This window comes from Muscardinus avellanarius (assembly GCF_963383645.1).
Source record: "Muscardinus avellanarius genome assembly, chromosome: 1".
In the NCBI taxonomy this organism is placed as follows: Eukaryota; Metazoa; Chordata; class Mammalia; order Rodentia; family Gliridae; genus Muscardinus; species Muscardinus avellanarius.
The window spans coordinates 219,123,597-219,147,886 of NC_137786.1; the positions used below are offsets into that span (position 1 = coordinate 219,123,597).

General features: G+C 38.4%; 1 protein-coding gene across 9 annotated transcripts in view; it reads right to left on the reverse strand.

The window, feature by feature from the left end:
• PHF21A (PHD finger protein 21A) overlaps positions 1 to 24,075 on the reverse strand; it is a gene marked incomplete at both ends in the record, with an annotated part of 175,404 nt that extends 151,329 nt beyond the window's left edge. For 8 of the 9 annotated variants that reach the window (XM_080696573.1, XM_080696572.1, XM_080696567.1 and 5 more), the window contains 3 exons: positions 15,403 to 15,468; positions 18,363 to 18,395; positions 24,022 to 24,075. In XM_080696573.1, coding sequence (XP_080552699.1) covers positions 15,403 to 15,468; positions 18,363 to 18,395; positions 24,022 to 24,075 — 153 coding nt within the window. Of the gene's footprint in view, positions 1 to 15,402; positions 15,490 to 18,362; positions 18,396 to 24,021 lie in introns of all 9 variants that reach the window. The other variant, XM_080696568.1, reaches the window with a different exon arrangement.
• Positions 24,076 to 24,290: the final 215 nt, after the last annotated feature.

A 24,290-nucleotide genomic window follows, 5' to 3' on the forward strand; every position in this document is an offset into this window, starting at 1 on the left:
GTCTAAACCAGTCCTACCAGGGACTGAGTGCTGGCATGTGACAGAACTGTGTCCAGTGAGACACTAAGCATGTTAAAGGGCTTCTAATTAAAGTTTTCCTTGCTCTTCCTCTTTATAAAGAAATTTTTTTATGTTTTGCTTTTTTCCCAGGATATTGGTGTGTGAAGATGTAAAGACCTGAGCTTCAGCAGCTATACTGTGGCAAGAAGCAATGTTTGCTGATGCACTGCCACTGTTATGGCACTTATGACCAGAACAGTGGTCCTGGCCGTGTTGCTGAGCTGCTGACCTGAAGAGTTATAACCACTTATTCTTATGTGAATTATGAAGTCTACTTATTGTTTAAGCCACTTTTAGTTAGGCTTTCTATTATATATATATCTAAAAGCATTTGAACTGATACAATTTTAATACCCATATTACAGGTAAGGAAACCAATTCAGAGAACTTCAATAGACCCAAGTCTTTTTTTTTTTTTTTTTTTTTGTCTTTTTTTCGGGTCTGGGGATGGAACCCAGGGGCATTTGACCTCCGAGCTACACCTCCTGCCCTATTTTTTATTCTTTATTTTGAAACCGGGTCTCACTGAGTTGCAGAGGGCCTCACTAAGTAGCTGAAGCTGTCTGCGAACCTCGATCCTCTGGTCTCAGCTTCCCAAATGCTGGGATTACAAGTGTGCGTCACCACACCCAGCGACCCAAGTCTTGCTAGTGAATGGCAATGACAGGACTGGAACTTAACTGCTTTTAAAGTCCTTAACAATTGTTTTTATGCGCCACTGTGTGTTAAGTTCTAAGTATATACCAGGTGAGATGGGTAAAGAGAACACAGTTTGCAGGGGCTTACAGCCTGAGAGGGAGATTGACGGATGAAGAGTTATAAACATGTCATAAGAGCTATATGTAAGCCATAGAGCAAGAATTATTCATTCACAGAAGAGAAAGCATTTGACTATGCTAAAAGATGTTTAGGTGAGTAAATCTGGAGCTGATAAAGTGTTTTGTTTTGTTTTTAGTGATTTAAGAATTTAAAAGACAATTTCCTGTGAATCTATTATTATTTCAAATTTGTATGTGTGTGTTGGGGGTTTATTGGGGATGGAACCCAGGGGCTTTCTACCTCCGAGCTACACTCCCAGACCTATTTTATATTTTATTTGGAAACAGGGTCTCACTAAGTTACTGAGAGCCTCACTAAGCTGCTGAGGCTGGCTTCCAACCTATATGATCCTCCTGTCTCAGTCTCCCAAGTACTGGGATTACAAGTATGTGCCACCATGCCTAGCTATTTAAAAATATTTTAAACTTCAAAAGAAATAGATGTAATCTCATAAACATAATGTTGAACAAAATACGCCAGGCAGAAAAGAGTACACCAAATTTGATTTCATATATAGACAAAATTAATCTATGCTGTTAGAAGTCTGGTAGTGTAATAGTGGTCTCTTGGGTTGAGGAAGGTAGTGATTAGAGGAAGCACAAAGGAGTTTCTGATCATCCATATGGATACAAGATACCCAGGAGTTTCAATTCACAAAGTACACTTGAGATATATATGCATACACATAAATATACACACAGAGATGTGTATTTTAGGTATGTACGTTTCTGTATTTATATTATAATAGTTTAAAAACTAAACGTGCTGGAATTACAAGTGTGCATTACCATGCCCAGCCAAAAATAAATTCAAATAACAAAAGATTATGTAAAGTTAAAATCCCAAGCTTCCCTTATTACCCTCTTGAATCCCACTTCTTAGAGGTAGTCACCATAAATGGTTTTATGTAAATTCTTCTAGATATACTAGACCTTCCCCATATATTTTCTTAAGTGACCACAATGCATAAATGTAAATTATATTAAGTATTTTGTATTTTAGATATAGAATTATACTGTGCATGGTTTACAATTTACCCTTTTCACTTTCCATTCAATTAAGCACCCAATCTTTTTTTTAACAGATATATATTATTCCCAATATTCATATATAGTGAACACTCATGTACCCTTGCTAATGCACTGTGACTTATTCATGGCTGCTCTAAAATTTTTTTGTGTGGCTATTTCAGTAACATATTATTTCTGTAAATAGGCCTGCTAGTACAAAGATAGACGTGATCCTAGGTTTGCACTAAGGATAGAAGGTAGAAAATAGTCCAGGTTGAAGAGCATAATCAAGAAACTGCAAGTACTGGGCAAGTTTAGAGAACAAGATATGAATGGGAAAGCAAAGGATATTTCTAAGAGACTCACAAGCAATGTTGCACAAAACGCCTTTCTACGCAGGCCAGCTTTCCATATTACTGGCCCCAGACATATTCGTTTGTACAACTCTACTTCCTAAAAGTTTTTCTTTTCTGAGACTAATATAAACCTGCTCTGAATCATAAGAGAACATTACTGAACATTCTTAAAATGCAGAAATAGGAAACAAAACAGAGAACATTGCTCCCACAAAAAGAGGGGCATCTAAACTATCTAAAAGGAAAAAAATTTTTTCAGAACTGGGGATGGGATTCAGGAGCTTTCTACCTCCAAGCTATACCCCCAGCCCTATTTTTTTATTCTTTATTTTGAAACAAGGTCTCACTGAGCTGCAAAGGGTCTCACTAAGTAAATGAGGCTGTCCGCAAACCGTGATCCTCCTGTCTTAGCCTCCCAGATGTTGGGATTACAGGCGTGCGCCACCATGCCCAGCTCTGAAAGGGAATCTTTTAATAGTGAACTCTCTTGGCACAAACGTTCCTGGTCACATTACCAGCTTCCTAAAGCATAAAGAATTAATACATTCAAACATGTTTGCTACTTCTCTACCATTCTAGACATGACAAGTGCAAATGTGAGCAAGACATCGTCTTGCCCTTGAGGATCTCACAACATATGGGTACAATAAGGACCATGAGGAATGCCAAATGAGTAGGCACATGTGGCGTGGGTACACAAAGGCAGGAATCTAACTCAGCCTGGAGGTGGAGAGAGGTGAAGGAACGCATTCTAGAGAGCCATTTAAACTGGGCATTCAACAGATAAGTAGAAATATACCAGAAAAAAGAGGGGGAAGGGAATCCAGGTATAAAGAAGAGAATGTGTGAAGGCATACAGCCTATCAAGAGCCCAGGTATTACAAATGACATCAGGAACTTATGAGGCATGAGGTATGGCAGGAAAGGATGCAAGAGAAGTGAGAGAGTGAATTGCAAAAGATGTTAGTACCAATATGCTTGAGTATCTTGTAGGAGAGAGCCAATCATATGGAAGGAACGCTAAGAAGATTTCACTCTTCATCTGCCTGGACCTAACACCATGTAGTAAACTCTTGGTAAACGTATATGAAATAAACAGATGTGAAAGAAGTACATACTCCTGGATTGAAGAACAAAAAGTCTGAAAAGGCATAGATTCTAAAGAAAGGGGAATAACTTGGGTGAACAGATTATTGAAAAGCACAAATTAAATTACTGATATAGTAGAATAGTGGAATCAGATCTGTACTGGCTCCTGAAAAACATGTTATATGTACCACCTATCAGCCTGAAAGTAAATTTATGTTTTCCCAAGAGTTAAAGAATCCCTAAGCTTTTTTTTTTTTTTTTTTTTTTTTTTTTTTTGGTGTGGGTCTGGGGATGGAACCCAGGGGAATTTGACCTCCGAGCTACACCTGCAGCCCTATTTTTTATTCTTTATTTTGAAACAGGGTCTCACTAAGTTGCAGAGGGTCTCACTAAGTAACTGGGGCTGGCTGCAAACCGTAATCCTCTGGTCTCAGCCTCCCAAATGCTGGAATTACAAATGTGCCCCACCACACCTGGCTCCTAAGCATTTTTAAATGATATATTCTGCCGGGCGTGGTGGAGCACGCTTGTAATCCCAGTATTTGGGAATCTGAGACAGGAGGACTGCGCAGGTTCAAAGCCAGCCTCAGCTACTTAGTGCGGCTCTTAGAAACTTAGTGAGACCCTGTTTCCAAATAAAATAGAAAATAGGTCTGAGAGTATAGCCCAAAGGTAGAAAGCCTCTGGGTTCCACCCCCAGCATCCCCCCCCACACACACACACAAATGATACATTCTATGCAAAGGCCAAGATAAATGCCACAAGACTTGAAAAAAGTTCCACCAATTTGGGCATTTGGCTTGACTTTTACAGACTGAAGCAACTGCTCTCAGCTAAATCAAGAGATGAACAAAGGGGTAAAAACCTACAGTAGACACTTGATGGTGAGGGTTAAGAACTTCAAGTTCAATTGTAAGCCATTCCATTTGCTAGCAAAAATGGGGAAAAAATGATTAGGATGAACTCAAAAGAGGCTGGGATTCTACCTCCTCACCAAACAGATGGCTGCATTTGATACAAGTCACCAACTTTCTTGATTGCTTCTACCCTATTCAGGTAAGATGCCCTACAATAACATGGCACATAACCGATGAATGAGTTTCTCTTTCTTTTTCTTTCTTTTTTTTTTTTTTCTACTGGTACTGGGGTTCCTGGAAGCCCTTCTACCTTTGGGCTATACTCCCAGACCTATTGTTTTTTACATATTTTTATTTGGAAACAGGGTCTCTTGTAAGCCAGCATGGCTGGCTTGGAACCTGCGCGATCCTCCTGTCTCCGCCTCCCAAGTGCGGGGATTACAAGCCTGTGCCACCACGCCCGGCTGAGTTTCTCTTTCTAATCCCAGCATTTGGGAGGCAGGAGGATCACAGTTCATGGACAGCCTCAGCTACTTAGTGAGACCCTTTGCAACTCAGTGAGACCCTGTTGCAAAGATTAAAAAAAAAAACTAAAAAATAGGGCTGGGGGGTATAGCTTAAAGGCAGAATATCCCTGGGTTCCATCCCTAGTACCGCAAAAACAGAGAGAGAGGGGTGGGGAGGGAGGAAGGGAGGGAGGGAGGGGAGAGGGAGAGGGAGAGGGAGAGAGAAAATGAAATAACTGACCAGTTATGTAAACTACTAACAACAGATAACCATGCTCCAAGGATGAACAGAAATGAGGAGGTAACACAGAACTGGGAGCCACAGTTACATCACAGTCACATACATGGTATCCCAACCTTCAGAACTTTCATATTCACAGCCAGTATTTCTTTTATTTGGTGGTATAGGATATTTAACCCAGGGGTATTCTACCCCAAAGCTACACCTCCAGCCCTTTTTCTATTTTTTGTTTTGAAACAGGGTCTCACTAGGTTGCTGAGAGTTCTGCATTGGCTTTTGAACCTGGGATCCTCCTGTTCAGCTTCTCAGTCTTGGGATCACAGGCTTGCACCACCATGCCTGCCTTCACTGCCAGTATTTCTGAGCCCTTCATCCATCTCATCTTGGCCAAATGTAAGCCAACAGAATTTCCCCAGAAGAAATTTAAAATATTACATTTCCTGTATTTGGTACACATGTATTCTATGTACACAAGTGACAGTAAACTCAACAAAACATAAAATATTATGCAGGAGGGATGATAGAGACTAAATCTCAAGGAATGCCTAAATTTTGGATAAAACTGAAGATATGTCCCTCATTATAATTAAAGTACCTCTAAGAAAATACCAACTCTAAATTCTAATACAATACACCAATCACACTTGCTTGGTTTTGAGGGTGAGCAATGTTCTATGGTTACTCTATCTGAAGCTGGAGATAGTCAGGTATCGCTTACCAATAACAGACTACAGAGCCTAACTTACTTACTCAAAGAGAATGAAGCTTAAAAACAATACAGTCATTTTGCCTAATTTTCTATTTAAATTTTTTTGATAGACCAAGGTCTACAGGGTAACTAGAACTGAATTTAGTAAATAAAACTGAATGAAAAGTATGATGACCTAGATTCCAATCTGATTAATTAGACAGTCATGGCCAAGTTATAAAGACCGTGTCTCAGTTCATATATTATAGTGATATACTCATGAATGGACTAAATGTAAAATGTTCTAGCTCATTAGAAAAGTAGTACTTTACATGTAAGATGAAGGTGTTACATATGAGGTGAAGTTAGCCACCATGATTAAAGCCAGCAATTTCCATTTAAATAGAACTCACCTCCAAAACTCTCACTGTACTGGATTCTTGTTCATTAGCTCCCAACAGGCATTATGCAAACATCCCATAAAAATACAATTATTTAATAACTTAAATCCATCAACAAGCCTGTTACAGGATCAGAAATAGAATCAAACTTCTGTTGCCCCTTCTCCTTCCACTCCATTGTTCAAATCTCCTGCTACCTATGGTTTGGATATGGGTTATGTTCCTCAAAGGCCCATATGTTAGAGGCTTGGTCCCCAGAGTGGCACTACTGGGAGGTGCTCTAGACCTTGAGGAAGTGGGGGCTTACTGCAGGTCCTCAGGTCATTGTTGCTGTGACCTCAAATGGGACTGTGGGAAACCTGGCCTCATTCTGCCTGCCTTCTGGCGTATGATGTGAGCAGTTTGCTCTATGTGCTCCTGCTATGATATTCTGCCCTCACTACAAGCCCAAAGCAATGGGCCACCCACTATCAGACTCACACCTCCAAAACTGTGAGCTAACAAAACCTTTCCCTTTTATGAAGTTAATTGCCCCCAGTATTTCACTATAGTAATGCAAAGCTAACTAATACACCTACTTAAATTATGCATCAGAAATATAATTCCTGCAAGAACAGAAAATTATCACCCAGACTTCAGAATCAAAATTTTTTTTTGAGGGTCTGGGGATGAAAGGCAGGGGCATTCGACCTTCAAACTACACCCCCTGCCCTATTTTTTTTTGGGGGGGGTACTGAGGTTCCTGGAAACCCTTCTACCCCCGGGTTACACTCCCAGACCCATTTTTATATTATTTGGAAACAGGGTCTCTTAAACCAGCGCGGCAGGCTTCGAACCTGTGCAATCCTCTTGTCTCCGCCTCCCAAGCACGGGGATTACAAGCGTGCGCCACCATGCCTGGCTCCCCTGCTCTATTTTTTATTCTTTATTTTGAAACCAGGTCTCACTGAGTTGCAGAGGCCTCACTAAGTAGCTGAAACTGTCTGCGAGCCATGATCCTCTGGTCCCAGCCTCCCAAATGCTGGGATTACAAGAGTGCGCCACCACGCCCGGCTCAGAATCTATTTTATTTAATAAGTTAAGATGTAAAATTGAGAATGGTATCATAAATGGCAACTATTTATTTAACCCAGAAAAGCATTTCATCTACCATTAGGTTAAAGCAACCTTTACGGAATAAGCAAATATGTAGGAAAAGAGCAAAGACTGTACAAAGGGTTCTATCTCTCCAAAAAGGTATAAGGAAAAAAAAGGCAAAAGAAAAATAAAAACTAAAATTAAAGCCAAAACAAAAATGCAATTCTATGGAGTAAGATGACACGGTTATGCTGTGAACAACTGTCAAATTCTATGAAAAATAAAGCACTAGAGAAGCATCAAGAACATAATAAACCATCTTCCAAATGTGCAAAGTACTCCCTACTGGGTATCTTCTAGAGAAAATTAGATATAGATAATAGAGTCTATTAATATGTAATATGTACAGATATACATTCTATTAATCCAAGACCACCTTTTACTGGAGGCTATTTGGAAATATATAGAAAAGGTTTTTTTGTTTTTTGCTATTTATCTATTTGAGATGGATTCTTGCTAAGTTACCCGGGCAGGGCTTGAACTGGCAATCTTTAAGTCTCAGCATTCCTAGTTGGGATTACAGCTGTGAGCCATCATGCCCTACCTAGTGTTTGTTTTATTTTGTTTTTGAAGTACTGGGGATTGAACCGGGGTGGGGGGGCATTCTACCTCTGACCTACATCCCCAGCCCTATTTTTTATTCTTTAGTTTGAAACAGTGTCTCACCAAGTTGTGGAGGGCCTCACTAAGTAGATGAGGCTGGCCATAGACCTGGAATCCTCTTGTCTCAGCCTCCAATCCTGAGATTACAAGCATGCACCAGCACTCCTGGCTTATGTGTTATTTCTAATGTAGTAAAAGTCTGGGGAGCCAAGTGCGGTGGTTCATACCTATAATCCAAGTACCTGGGAGGCTAAGACAGGAGGATTATAGGTTCAAGGCCAACCTCAGCAAGTAGTGAGACACTCATTTACCTAGGAAGATCCTATTTCAAAATAAAAATAAAATAGAACTAGGGGTGTAGCTCAGATGTAAAATACCCAGGACCACAACAAAGAAAGTTTGGACTTTGGAGGAGTTTGTTGTTATTTGTGGTGCTATACGGATTGAACTAAGGGCCTCCCAAGTGTTAGGCAAATATTCAGCCTCTAAACTATTCCCCCATTCTTAGAAGTTTTTAAGGAAAGTAATAAAAGTTTTAAGAAAAGTAGTAAAAGTTTTCTTATACAGGTGTGGTAGATGTATTACTGTGTTTAATTCTCTGCTTTAAAATTACACACCAATACCTCAAAGACTTTGCCACATAACTTGTTTTGGCTAAAAAGATGTTAGCAGAACTAATGCCAGCAGACTTGAAGTGTATTTTGGTAGTCTGGCCTACTTACTGTGCTCAGGTGGTAAACCATGAAACGCGTATGCCCGAGGTAGGTGCTGTTCCTTTATGCGAGACCTTGGAATGAACGCATTTACCTTAGAACTAACCAAACCTGCGGCCCCAAGGCAAGCTTGACAAAACCCACATGCTAAAGCAAAGTGACTGCAAGTCATAAACCCCAGGTGACTAACACCTAGTGTGAAATAAACACTCAGTGTTGTAAGCAACTCAAGAAAACCAGTTCGTTATATAGAATTGTTATGGCAATAGCTGACCAATACACTCAGTAATCTCACACTTAGGAATTTATCCTAAGGCGATCAGAGAGAAACATTTATATAGAAGAGCACTCATCATAGAAATACTTAGAATAGCGAAATTACTGAGACAAACATCATCAAATAATAGAGGAATCGGTTTTTAAATTTTATATGGGCACAGTTAAATATTTAAAACTTTTTAAAAATCACATTCTCAAAACTACTAAAAAATACAGGATGTCCATAGTAAACTATGCATTAAAAGCATAAAAAGCAACATGTACTGTTTTTTAAAATAAAAGGAATTATCTATAAACAGAGAAAATATCAATTAAATTCATTTGATATAAATGCTTCTTTTGTGCTAAATACTATCCTACGTTAAATGTTATACACTCAACATCATACTAGGAGTAAAGAAGTAAATAAAGTAAACCTGTCCCCTGTCTCCTTGAAACTAACTAATAAGAGAGAATTTTAAAACAGTAATTGTCAGGCCAGGTATTTTTTTATTGTTTATTTTTTGTGGTACTAGGGAATAAACCCAGGGCATTCTACCTCTAAGCTACACCCTCAGCTCTATTGTTTTTTTATTCTTTATTTTAAAACAGGGTCTCATTGCCGGGCGTGGTGGCGCACGCTTGTAAACCCCGTGCTTGAGAGGCAGAGACAGGAGGATCGCCCAGGTTCGAAGCCAGCCTCACTTGCTTAAGAGATCCTGTTTCCAAATTTAAAAATATATATAAAATAGGTCTGGGAGTGTAGCCCGGAGGTAGAATGGTTTCCAGGAACCCCAGTACCACCAAATAAATAAATAAATAAATAAATAAATAAATAAATAAATAAATAAATAAAACAGGGTCTCATTAAGTTGCAGAGGGCCTCCCTAAGTAGCTGAGGCTGGCCACAAACCTGTGATCCTCCTGTCTCAGCCTCCTAAGCACTAGGATTACAAACGTATACCACCACCATGCCCAACTTGTTTTTTATTTTGAAATAGAGTCTCAGCTAAGTTACCTGAGATCCTACTGCCGCAGCCTCCCAAGTACTGGGATTTCATTCTTGAGTCACCACAAATGACATGTTAGGCATTTAAAAAATAGTAAGCATCAGGTGTGGTGTACTTCCTGTGGTGCATTCCTGTAATCCCAGCAATCTGGGAGGCTAAGGCAGGAGGATGACAAGTTTGAGGCCAGCCTGAACAACTTAGGTTGTTCAGGTTGTCTCAAAAAATATAAATATAATATAGGTTGTCTCAAAAAATATAAAGGGCTAGGCCTGTAGTTTAGGGGTAGAGCGCCCCTGGATTCAATCCTAGGCACCTATATAAATAAATAAATATAAAAAGAGTAATCATAGGGCTGGGTATGTAGCTCCATAGAATGTCTAAAATCTGTGAGGCTTTTGGGTTGGATTCTCAATTCTCTCTCTCTCTCTCTCTCTCTCTCTCTCTCTCTCTCTTCTACTCTTTCTCTTCTTCTCTCTCTCTCTCTCTCTCTCTCTCTCTCTCTCACACACACACACACACACACACACACACACACAGTAATCTTAAGATAGATATGTACTTGCAAACTATGATATGCCACAGTAGTCAAAACTGCTAATTATTCCCAGTATTTATTTCCCATTTTATTTTCCTAGTCTTTGAATTTTATCTAGTCATGGCCACCGGCATTAAACTACCTTTCCCGGCCTTCCTTACTCAGTTGAGGCCATGTGACTAGGCTCAGGTCACTGGGATCCAACTGAAAGTGGTGCGCGTAACTTCCAGTAAACATCCTTAAAAATAAAAGGCTTGCTATTTGTTGCTTTTCCCCTTTCTCACCAGATGGAGCTGCTATTTTGGACTATGATGTGGAAGCTTCATGCTGAGAATGGCAGAGCAACAGGAGGAGGAGCCTGGGTTCCCTGACACTGTGGAACCACTCTTACCAGCCCTCGTCTAACTTCAGAGCTTTTCCATGAGGGAAAATTTCACCCTGCTTAAGCCACCTTTATTTTGGGTGTACCTTCCACTCATCCACAAGTGAACCTAATCTTAAATAGCTAACTGTGAAGGAACAAAGAAGCGTTCAATGGGAAATTATGACAGACATAGTCCATTTTGACTGGAGGAAGAGCTTTCAAGGAAGGCTCCTTGGAGAAAACATGTAAGCCATGAGGTGAAACCTGCCAGGTGAAGGGAGGTAGTGTAGCAAACTGGGCAGGTAGGCAGGGAAAAGCAAGGATGCAACAGTGGTCATGAAAGCCTGACTCCCGGCCGGGCGTGGTGGCGCACACTTGCAATCCCAGCACTTGGGAGGCCTGGAGGCTGAGACAGGAGGACCGCACAGGTTCGAAGCCAGCCTCAGCTACTCAGTGAGGCTCTCAGCAACTTAGTGAGACCCTGTTTCCAAATAAAATAGAAAATGGGTCTGGGAGTATGGACCAGAGATAGAAAAGCCCCTGGGTTCCACCCCAAGTATCACAAAAATAAATAAATAAATAAAGCCTGAATCCCCACAGGGACAAGGAATAAACTAGGATGTTAAGGTGGCCTCTTGGGCAGGGAGTGTTAGCTCAGTTGCAGAGTACCTGCCTGACATGCAAGAGACTCTGGGTTCAATCCTCAGCACAGCAATTCAAAAAAATAGCCTCTCAAGGAACTAGAATTAAAGCAGAACCTTAAAGCAACTAAATGCTTTGGTTCCCATATCAGAGGCACTCTGACAAGAAAAGGGCCATATATGGGTCAAAAATAAGGGGTGGAGGAATGGAGGAAGTACAAAAAGAGAACAAACCTTGTTAAGGAAATTAATAGTTGCTTCCACACTTCAGCATTACTACTACTTAAAATAGTTATGATTAGGGTGGTTCATATATCATGAGGAGAATGTCATGAGATTGGGGGTACTGGGGATAGGACACAGGTGCGCTCTATCTCCAAGCTACACCCCCAGCACCCCTCCTTTCAACAGGGTCTCGCTAAATTGATGAAGCTGGCCTCAAACCTGCCTTCTTCCTGTCTCAGCCTCCCAAGTTTTATGATTATGAATGTGCACCATCAAACCCAGCAGGAGATTTTAAAATGCTAACCATCCCTGGCACAGACAAGAGGTTGGTGCTAAAAATTTTTTTAAATAATGTTTCTTGTTTATTTCTGATTCTAAAAATGAAACATACTTACTGTGGAGAATTTAGAAAATATACATGAATATACAGGGAAAAAAACACCTGTAAAATAATTACCTTCCAACATTTTATACTGACATTATTTTTATACACATTTACATTCCCACATACATACATAGAACAAACACAAAAATGGGATAATACAAATAAAGTTCTATGTGCAGCTTCACTTGATCAGGATCACATGCCAATGTCATTAGTGTTTTAAACCATGATTTTAATGGTTATATAACAAATTTTATTTATAAAGTCTGGTGGTTTTTCTGTTAAAACCATCAACCACATTTGAAGCTCTGTAGGTTAAAAAGCTGACTTCAAAGTCTGCCTCTATTCAAAAATCTCAACCGTACCACCAACAATTTCATGAAATCACTGATTTTAGTCATGAAGGATCCTCACTAAAGATTGTATTTTCCCAATCGGAGAGCATCATTACACAATCACTCTTGAGGAAGAAACTTATGAATAAGTGTCAAAGACTGAGGTTGTAATAATGAGAAAGAACTCTTAAGTGTCTACTGTAAGAATTAGTGATTATCAGCCAGGCGTGGTGGCACACGCTTGTAATCCCAGCGCTTGGGAGGCTGAGACAGGAGGATCGCACAGGTTCGAAGCCAGCCTCAGCAGCTTAGTGAGGCTCTCAGCAACTTAGTGAGACCCTATTTCCAAGTAAAATATAAAATAGGTCTGGAGGTTTAGGCCAGAGGTAGAAAGCCCCTGGGTTCCATCCCGAATACCACACACACACACACACACACACACACACACACACACACACACAATTAGTGATTATCTGCAATGTTTTCTTTTTCTTTTTCTTTTTGGCGGGTTTGGGGATGGAACCCAGGGGCATTTGACCTCCGAGCTACACCCCCTGCCCTATTTTTTTTATTCTTTATTTTTTTTAAACAGGGTCTCACTAAGTTGCAGAGGGCCTCACTAAGTAGCTGAGGTTGTCCACGAACCGTGATCCTCAGGTCTCAGCCTCCCGAATACTGGGATTACAAGTGTGTGACCACACTCGGCTTTTTTTTTTTTTTTTTTTTTTGGTGGCACTTGGGTTCCTGGAAGCCCTTCTACCTCAGGGCTACACTCGCAGACCTATTTTTTATTTTTTTAATTTGGAAACAGGGTTTCTTAAACCAGTGCGGCTGCATTTGAACCTGCGCGATACTCCTGTCTCTGCCTCCCAAGCGTGGGGATTACAAGCGTGCGCTTATTTTTCTAATAAAACAAAATAGGAGAATGTATGTATCTATTACTTGTATAATGAAGTTTTCAAGTGGATATAGAAAAATGCAAATAAAGCAAATAAAACAAAGGGTAATAGTTATTCTAGAATAAGATATTATTCTTCATACTTTTTATATTTTAAATTTTTCTCACAACAAAAAATGTTAAAATATTACCATGTTAGTAAGATAAGTCAAGCCGGGTGTGGTGGCACATACTTCTAATCCCAGCATTTGGGAGGCTGAGACAGGAGGTTCAGGGTTTGAGGACAGCCTCAGCTACTTAGTGAGGCCTTTGCAACTCAGTGAGACCCTGTTTCAAAATAAAGAATAAAAAATGGGGCTGGGGGTGTAGCTCAGAGGTAGAATGTTCCTGGATTCCATCCCCAGCACCACAAAAATAAATAAATAAATAAATAAATAAATAAATAAATAAAATACTATCCTACCTAAAAATGTAATATCCTGTTCCATCAAGAGAGCTATTTTAACAGTTAAGCAAATATTATACAAGCTGTAAGCCTATACGTCAGTTTCTGACTCTAGTTACTATCCTTCACTTTGTATACTTCAGATGTTCTTGATGTTACTCTTTTTAAATTTCAGTTTTCAGAGTCCAAACTGAATTCATCTGACAAGCAAAGCTTGCCACCTGATGAAATGTCTTACTGAGCAGGGATAGTTGCAATTTCCTATTAAGTGAGGTCTCTAGCAGGAAAAATATGCAAACATTGCAGAATAAACCAAATCTTTCCATCAGTTCTCATAAACATAAAACTCAAATAAATATACATTTTTCTTTAATTGCCATATCTCCCAAATGTAGCCTGTGTTGTCTTAGCTTTGCCATAGCATTCCCTACCCCCATCCCAGTAATCAGTTCTCACCTTCTTTTCCTGCTGGAACACGTGAATTTTTCAGCTAAAGTGACTCACTCATTGGCATCTTGTCAAACCAACCCTGAACTATAAAAGGAGGGGCTCGGTGCAACCAGAATGCTAGAGCTAGAACACTTTCACTAACACACATCATTTTGACTTTGGAGAACTGAATCACATTCAAATCCAAATACATACTAACAAACTGTTTATATTTTTCCTTACAAATTGTTCTCCACCATCCCACCTCCTCCCAATTTACTTTGGCAATTCCCGAACCTAAAATACCTCCTGTCTGTGCAAAAGACAAGGTGGAGAAGCATAAGAATAGGACGGAGGAGTAAAAAGCAGTTGTTCACTCAGCTTGGAAAAAGATTTAACTCATTAGCTCATCTATTTCACATAGTTCTCAAAGTTTATTTCTCCCCTCAGTTAAATAAAAACAATACAAATACAATCAGAAATTTCCAGGAATAAATTATTCACTGTCATCATTTCACTAAATAAAATCTTCTTAATAAGAACAATATGAAAAACTGTCTCATCAAAAATCTTATGTCACTAGCATGAACCATCAACTGCAAATCACGTTATCTTTTTGGTGCACACTTTTACTTTACCTACTCCAAGAAAGAAAACATTCTTTTTAACCAGAAGGAAAGTGGTGGGAAAGGAACAAGAAAACAGATGCTTTATCAGATTCACCACAGACATTTTCATATAGCTCCATCAATTGTCATACTCCACCTGGTGGCATTAGCTGCCTGACTTGGCTAAGTAGAGGTCATGATACCAAAAATTCCAAACAATACTTTCCAGATGTCCTTGGAAGAAAACAAGACACTCTTGCCCTATATAGAATAAGTCTAACAAGTTTCCACCAACTTTTTATACATAAGAGTAGGTCAATATCTAGTAAAGATTAACACAGAACTATGACAATACTTACACAATGGGAGACCTACATTTAGATATCTTATTTACAGCTACACTCTCACAGTCCGTTAAAGGTCAGCTTGAGCTTGCGCCTAGAAACAGGTAACAAGACACAGAGCAACTACAAGACTCTATCACGCACGCCCACTAACTTTCTTTCCCCTTTCCCCTATGGGTAAACTACAGAGTTTAATTAACACAGTTAACGGCAGCCTGCCACATTGCTTTTAGATGTTTGCCAGTAACATATACCCATGGGATACTCTAGAGACTGATTTCAACCGAAAATAAAAATAGATAAACAGAGCTCAAACAAAATTAAAACTGAGTCTGGCTGCCCACACTTATTTTCACACATGAGGAAAAATAGCAGTTCTCTTAGAAGCCTCAAGCAGACATATCTTTAGAACACAATGTTAAAAATATGCCCCCCTTTCCCCTACCTGTTTCTCACTCAAAGCTGTGATTTTGGCTTGGAGTTCATGAAGCTGTTTCTTTAAGTCAGCATTCTGATTGGAAAGAAAAAATATCTGTGAGAAAGATATTCATTTGTTAAGAGAATAGTAGCAAGAAGACTATGCATACTTATTACAAATGATGAAGCAGCCTTAAGCATTTAGCCAATCAAATTTGCCATGCATTAAATTGTAATCACAATATCATCCCCTAATACATAAACCCTAAATACGGATCCCAGAATAGGAAGTTTCTTCACAAGTGTCTTAAGTTATAAGAAGTTTTATATTTTACCATCTTACACTGTAACGGTGCCTTTCTACTAAAATAATGTTGTTCTTTGTAGAAAGTATCCACAGAAAACCTGAAGCTCCACTAATTAGGCAAAACAGGAAAATGGAGGTTTTAAGTTACATGGACTGACTACAGGCCTAGCAGCATTATCAACAGAGAGAGGAGGTTTTTCTCTGCTTGTCCTCTCCCTTATTTAGTAAAGTACATTTGTTATTTTAGCCCAGAATTGAGAAGCTGTCAGTACTGTAACCGCCTTAACACACTACATCATTCAAATTAACACACTGACTACCAGGGCATTTTTCTCAGTTCTAAAATTCTAGGAATCAAAAAAAGAATACTATTTTAGATAAGATACATTGAGCATGCTTGTCTTTTACTCAAGCGGAAGAAAAAATGCAAAATTAAAGTTTTCAAGTGCCTAACATAGCAGGAGAGCCTTCTAACAGTCTGAACACCATCCCAATGAGAGACTACTTTTACTTGATAGTGACAATCCATCTTGCCCAGTCTTCTGTCAGGTTGGAGGCACATCCTCCCCCTGTAGTAAGTTTCAAGTATACACATGTGAACTTTCGTGTGTTTGTGTGGTGCTAGGGATTGAACCCAGGGCCTCACATGCTAGGAAAGTGCCCTACCTCTGAGCTATCTCCTCAGCCCTTTTTACTAACTTATTTCTTATCTTTAGGCGTCTCGCTAAGTTGCCCAGGCTAACCCTGAACTTGTGATCCTCCTGCCTCCAACTCCGGAGGAGCTGGGATTACAAGCACGCACCACTGCACACAGCTCCATTTGGACTTTAAAGTGTATCTGATATAGGCTTCTCTAATGAGATCACATATAATGCTGTCCCAAAAGTTACTGCTCTTCATATTCTTCAGATTAAGACTGTTCTGTTACATGACAGCCAGCTGTATCAGAAATGCTAGCTGCTAATAGTACTATTCAGCGTCTCTAGCCTCCAGGTTCTCTCAATCCAATTTAAACCAGGCATGGTGGCACACACTTGTAATCCCAGTACTTGGGAGGCTGAGACAGGTGGATCACAGGTTCACTGCCAGCCTCAGCTACTTAGTGAGGCCCTCCACAACTTAAACTCTGTTTTAAAAATAAAGAATAAAAAATATGGCTGGGCGGGGGGGGGGGGGTTGTAGCTCGAAGATAGAATGCACCTGGGGTTCAATCCCCAGTACTGCAAAAAAATAAATAAATATCAAATAAAGATAAAAAAATAAAAATAAATCAATTTGAAATTGTAAATATACACCAAAATAAAGTTTTTCATGAAAGTTGCACTGTCAAACAGGACCAGCTGTGGACTACCAACACCAGCTCTCAGAATTGATTGATTATATTAAACCACAACAGTCAGACAACTGAGTCCTAAGTTTGTGGAGATATTATTTTCCAAATCTCAAAATCGCCTCAATCCCATTTTTCAAAAATTTAGTTTACAAAGGGGCATATATGGTCTACCATCTAATGGTTGCAAAAGAGACTGCCTGAAAAATAAATATAAATAACTGAAACAAAAGATAACATTTTGGAAAAAAATTCTCTCCAGAGGTAAAGAATAGAAAAGCAAAAACTTCTATGAAATTTAACATTTTCTGGATTATTATAGTATACAAGGCACTTGTAAAACTCTTCTAAAGGGTTCTTTTCCAAAAATAAAAGTTTAAAATTTTTTTAATTCATTTAAATTTTTATTTTAAAATTCTTGTCCTGAACATAATAAAATTTGGTCTTCAAATGTTCTATACTATAAACTTGAAGCAATTAAAAAAAAATTTGTGTGTGGTACTGGGAACTGAACCTGGAGATGTTTTCCTTTGTAGATACTACTCAACCCCATTTTATTTTTATTCTGAAAGAGGGTCTTACTAGGTTGATGAGAGTCTCACTTGAAGATGTCCTCAAACCTGTGATTCTCCTGTCTCAGCCTCCCAAGTACTGGCACTACGAGTGTACACCACCACACCCAGCTAAATTCAATGAAATTAAGAATGGTGTGGAAACATTTTCAACAATTTTGAGATGAGCAAAATGTCTTACAAACTGTGTGTGTGTGTGTGTGTGTGTGTGTGTGTGTGTGTGTGTGTGTGAGAGAGAGAGAGAGAGAGAGAGAGAGAGAGAGAGAGAGAGAGAGATTGACTGACTGACTGATTGAGGTTGAACCCAGGGGCATTCTCCCTCCAAGATATGCTCCATCCCTTTTTATTTTTCATTTTTGAAACAGAGTTTAGCTAAGTTGCTGAGGCTGGCCTCGAACCTGTGATCCTCTCGTCTCAGCCTCTCAAGTACTGAGATTATAGGCATATCACACCTAGCACAATCTCTGATTCTGAGTAAGTGGGTTTATGAACATGAAATTTAAGCTGTAAAAAGAGTATTAACTCTCATTTCCCAATATACCTGAAGCAATTAACATAAAGGCAAAGTAATAGTAACGAAAATGATAGCTATATCATATAATGGGATGACTGAATTTTTTTAAACCCATAAAACATAAAGACCAATAAGCTAAAAATATTTGCTGTTAGGGATGAATTAGTTATTTAAATATAAGCACCATCTACATTTTAGTACTTTACGGTCATTTATTTTAAATTATTTTTAATTTAAAAATAAATAAATGAAAATAATATTTTACCTGTGGATCCTGCTTCATTTGAGCAACCAGTTTCTGGTAATAAAGAGAGAAAAAGAACCATCAGTCTTATGTATCCTACCAATAATCAGATTTTGCAAAAATAACCTGGAGTCTTAAGTCAACACACACACACACACACACACACACACACACACACACACACACACGAGCAACACCACAATCAGAATAGACCAAAAAGTTTCTGCAGTCCATGTAAAAGGCTAATGAAGCACTCCTCTTAAAAGAAAAAAAAAAAACGTACTTGAAATGAAAAAGTACATGATGTTTCAATGTAGATACAGGGATAGGGAACAATGGCTTTTGAAAGGCAATTTAAATAAACTGGCTGCCTTAAAACCAAACATTCCTTTAAAATGCTGTCACTGTCTACAGCACCAAACAAGTCCTGGAAGAAGATGCGCCCATACAAACCAGCCTGCTCGTGATGGCACAGCACAGATCTGGCAAGTGTGTTGGTTTGGGTCTCATAACTGAAGGAAGTCTAGTATCAGCAGTGACTTTACCATCGTCTTCTGCCAAGGCAGGAAAAGACTCAGGAAGACATGTTCAGCGGACCAGTGACACTCAGTATTTGAAAACAAGAAAGTAGAGGCATAAGGCAAAACTCTACCTACCTGGATACCTCTGAGAGACAGTACTGCCCCAATATCCAACAAGAAAGACTTTTACTAGGAAATGGAAGCCCAACAAATAAAAAAAGAAAAAATGTCTCTGATCTAACTCAACTTATAAAAATAGTGCTGCCCAAAGGTTACAATAACTGTGGACACAAGAATCAGAAGGATAAAGGAATATCAGGTGACTGATTCCTGAAACTATCTAGGAATAAGCTATTCTCCAAGTGAATTTTTCATACAATGGAAAAATCTGTCACCCTCTCCAGGTGACAAGGCACTTTCAAATGTTTAGTTATAAAAATCTTTCTATATTATATACTTATCTATTTTATTAAATAGAAAGAGTCAAGCTCTTATTGCTAGAGTCATGATAATACCAATTAATATACTATGCTACAAGCAGTACGATACAGTCCTTACTTATTATAAAAGGCCCCAAATGCTAAGTTTTAAAGAGTTCTTACATCTTTTAGTTTTCGGTCTACTTCTTAATGTTAAGCAGCGAGCGAATCTTGCTACTATCATTATGCCTTCCTCCTACAGCCCTTAACCCCAATTCAAATTTGCTGCTTCTGATTTGCTATGTGACACACTCACTAATTCTAAGATGAGTGAAAAGACTGTAATAACCTGGAAATTCCCCTGAGTAAAATGTATAGTCTTTGGTGAATGAATTGTGACATTAATTCTAATTGGACAAAAACCTTTCTTCCTGGTGTTAAGACACATCCCAGCTACCTGAGGTTGCCAATCGTGTGACCTCTAAATACACAGAGGAAACATCACTACAGTCTACTTCGTATTTAACAATAGTAGCTCTTCTATATTCTAGTCTTATTCTACAAAATAGTAATAAAACACATTCCAAGAGTTCAATGGAATTGAAACACAAAGTTTTATACATTTTTACAATCTAGCTACTCTTCAATGAAAAAAGCCCTGATTTTCCTTTTTGATTTTGGTAATCAGAGAATTGGCTACTAAAGTTATGTTTTTGAAGAGCAGAAAAGGCTTTTCTTTCATGACACTAGATTAAACTGACTGAAAGCTATGATAAGTCCCTACCTCTAGAGAAAATAAATAAGTCAACTTTTCTACGTATAAGCCGTTGGACTGCATATCACACAATCAGGGGTAGGGCAGGACAAGCCGGGAAACTTATTCAACTATCCAAATCCCTAGAGACTTTAAGCTGACACTATATCAAAGTTAAGTTACTATCTACTGCATGGACACAGCAATTTTTCATGAGAATATACTTGATGTCAAAGATAGCAAATGACAGTCAACAGGTCAAATCCAGCCCACCACCTGTTTTTTTGTAAATAAAGTTTTATGGAACATGACCACACTCACTTCTCTCTATATTGTCTATGGTTGATCTGTACAAGGGAGCAAAGTAGTTGTGATTTAGACTATACATTGCCTGTAGAGCCTAAAAGATTTTACCATCTGGCCCTTGACAGAAAGTTTGCTAACTCTGCTTTACAGTATTTCCATTTCATATGGAGTACATACTCTGTAAGTTTATGTAAGACCCCATCAAATCCACAAGAGAACAACTGAAGATAGGGGGACCCCCCCAAAAAAAAATACTTATTGAACATCACTCCTCCCTCATAAAGTAAAGATAAAGAACAAAAAATACTTCCCCTAACAATACCAGGTAGATTCATGACACAGTTCTATCCGGTAAGTTGACTTCAGCCTAATTTCATCCCCTAACTGGAAATGCAACAAAGGGTGGCTTCTGGCTTAACAGACAGTCCGGCGTTGGCTTCTATAAACAGTGCCCATACTCTGAGGCCAGTTCTGGCATCCCTGAATGTGCCATGATCAATGTTCATGTAGGTTAGCCCATACACAACTGGAGTAACATCAGTTTTATGAAAAATGTGTGTCATTCAGGTTTAATATTGATATTTTTTTAAAAATAAGAAAGTATTACATATGAAATTGGAGTAAAATGTCTTATATGCTTTGAATGTTAAGATATTATTGACGTGTAAATAAATGTGTTTATTACACAAAAGCTAGTAAGTTTATCCTCAAAACAAATACCTAAAGATACAGTTAAACAGACTGATAGTTGATATAAAAATTATAAGACTGTTCAGGATAACTTTAGGAAGAATACTATATTCCTTCTGAGTCAAGAAATAATTTTAAATTTTAATTAAAATTTTAAAACTAAGATTACATTTTTCATAATTGTAATATTTATAAAAATGATATGCCTAAATTCAAAAGGTGAAACAAATAATGCTTAAAATCTGTTTAATTTAGTAATTAAGTTCAGTTTAGGTAATGAGTCTTTTAAGAAAGGCTTATTTGGCACTTGTTTTTATCTTTGAGAATATTAACTTTGACATCTCAAAATTTGAGGAGAAAAATATTTCAAAAATCACACACAACATCATAAAATTATATTTGATCTATACAAATTTTAGCTTGATTCCTGTATCTCCCAAATTCATTCTATGATGATTACCAACTCCTGCTCCCTCCAGTACTGAGGACTGAACCCAGGGATTATTTATTACTGAGTTACAGCCCCAGCCCTTTTTGGGTTTTGAGACAGGGTTTCACTAAGTTGCCAAGGCTGGCCGGGAAGTTGGGATCTTCCTGCCTCAGCCTCCTGAGTAGCTGAGATTACAAGCATGCTCTACCACATCCAGCTTATGATATCAGCCTTAACCAAATTGTGAATTTAACTTTTGTTACTTGCCAATGAACCCAACTGGGTATTCAATACACATCTATATTAAAAGACTTTCATCCAGGAAAAAGCTTGTTTTTGTAAACAAATCTTTATTCTTCTCAATCAGTACCCAAAGCAAGACCAAAGAGAATAAAGTGTGTATAATTTATTATATACCAAAAGAACCTGCTAGATGTGTTGGTGCATGATATAATCCAATTACCTGAGAGGTAAGACAGGAGAATCACAGGTTCAAAAGAAGCCCTACTAATTTAGTGAGACCCTGTTTCAAAAAAATAAAATAAGCCAGGCGTGGTGGCAAACGCTTTGTGGTCCCTGAGCTTGGGAGGCTGAGGCAGGAGGATCGCACAGGTTCGAAGCCAGCCTCAGCTGCTTAGTGAGACCCTGTTTCCAAATAAAAAATATAAAATAGGTCTGGGAGGATAGCCCGGAGGTAGAAAGCCTTTGGGTTCTACCCCTAGTACCACCAAAAATAAAAAAATAAAATAAAATAAAATAAGCCAGGTATGGTGGGGTACGCTTGTAATCCCAGCATTTGGGAGGCTGAGACAGGAGGATCGTGGTTGGAGACAGCCTCAGCTACTACTTAGTGAGGCCCTTTGTAACTCAGTGAGACCCTGTTTCAAAATAAAGAATAAAAAATAGGGCTGGAGGTGTAGCTCAGAGGTAGAATGTCCCTGGGTTCTATCCTCAGTACTACAAAAAAAGAAAATAAAAAAAAAAAAGAAATAGGGCTGGGGTGTACCTCAGAGGTGGAATACCCCGAGCTCAATCCCCAGTACCATACCTACACATAAAAAAGAGAAGCCCACCTGTACAAGGTAAACTGCTACTGATTAAGAGTCTACAAGGTCCAAAGCAGCAGCAGAAATCTGAATATATAGATTTAATGATAAATTTAAAAATATACATACTTATATGAAATCATCCTGACACTTTCCTGTAAGCTGTCATCCACATTAATTCTAGGCAACATGCAAACCTAGTAGTCTTGTAGTTCCAACAGACCAAGATACCTCCTAATAACTTTAGAAATTATTGTTATATTATCCAGATAAAATAAGAGAAACAATACCTAAGACAAAAACCTTTAATAAGTAGTTCCTGGCTGGGCATAGTGGTGCACACTTGTAATCCCCGCGCTTGGGAGGCAGAGACAGGAGGATCGCGCAGGTTCGAAGCCAGCCTCCCTGGCTTGAGACCCTGTTTCCAAATAAAAAATATAAAATAGGTCTGGGAGTGCAGCCTGGAGGTAGAAGGGTTCCATCCCCAGTACCACCAAAAAAAAAAAAAAAAAAAGAGAGAGAGAGAGAGAGAGAAAGAGAGAGAGAGAGAGAGAGAGAAGTAGTTCCTGAGCTGAGATGTAGCTGAAAGGTCAAGTCCTTATCTAACAAACACAAAAGACTTGGTTTCAATCCCCAACACCACAAAAAAAAAAAAGAAATATAAGTAAAAGCATGAAAATAATTTCCTTCTCCTCTCCTCTCTACACCCACAACAGCACTGTTAGCATATTCAAAAGTAGCCAATTCCTTATCATTTATCACTTTCGAGTATTATGGATTATACATGTGTGTATGTGTGTCCTGAGCCTAATGCCTAGCTAATGTCTACCAAACAGACATGAAAGTGATAAAATGCTAATGATTTAATTACTTATGGACAACTTTTTGTTTTGATTATAATTACATCTATTTACTTTTATATATTCATTTATCAACAAAACATAGTAAATATATTATTAAGATTATAGAAACATACTATATAAGCATAACTGTACTTATATACTTTAAAGGTTTGTTCCGTTTTAGGTAACTAAGGTAAATGTAAGAATTAAGAAATTTGAAATTTAAGCATCTGTAAAAGCATTCACATTTTCTTTACCAAAGACTGGAATTAAGGTATAAAGCTGAGTTATATAATGAGTAAGAACTTTAGTGTATAAGGTAGTTAGCTAAACATGTCTCATTATCAAAAACACGCAAGTTATGTCACATGAATAAAGTCCTTCTAATGAACCAAAAACAAAACAGAAAAAAATAGTTCTTTTTAGAAAACAACTCTAGGATATTACAAAAAAAAAATCAGCTCTTTTCTCTTGGAAGGAAGTCAGGAATATTTTATTATAGTTCTTAAGAGTCAATGCATTTGTTGAGTATGATAAAGAGGCAAATGACATGACTCTTGACAACTGTCTTAAAGAAGACCTAAAAATTGTACCAAAACCCATAGATAAGCCTGTTTACTAAGCTTAGTCGTTACTTAATGCAACGTGGGTGAAGCCAATAATGCAACGTACCTGGTGAACCTGAATTTCCACTTTAAGAGCCTCCTGTAGAGTCTGCAACTCCATCCTCTACTTTCTCCACTTTCACTTATGTCTGCTAATTCTATAGTTTCTTCAGCCTCTGTTTAAAATAACAAACTCCTCTTCTCAACGCAGCTGTAGAAATCATAAAATATTTTAGATCATTATGTTGGAAATAAAGAAAATATTTGTGTTAAATAAAATAAATTAGTGCAAAAAGTTCTGATTTTCTAAAACGTGTGTGTGTGTGGGGGGGGATC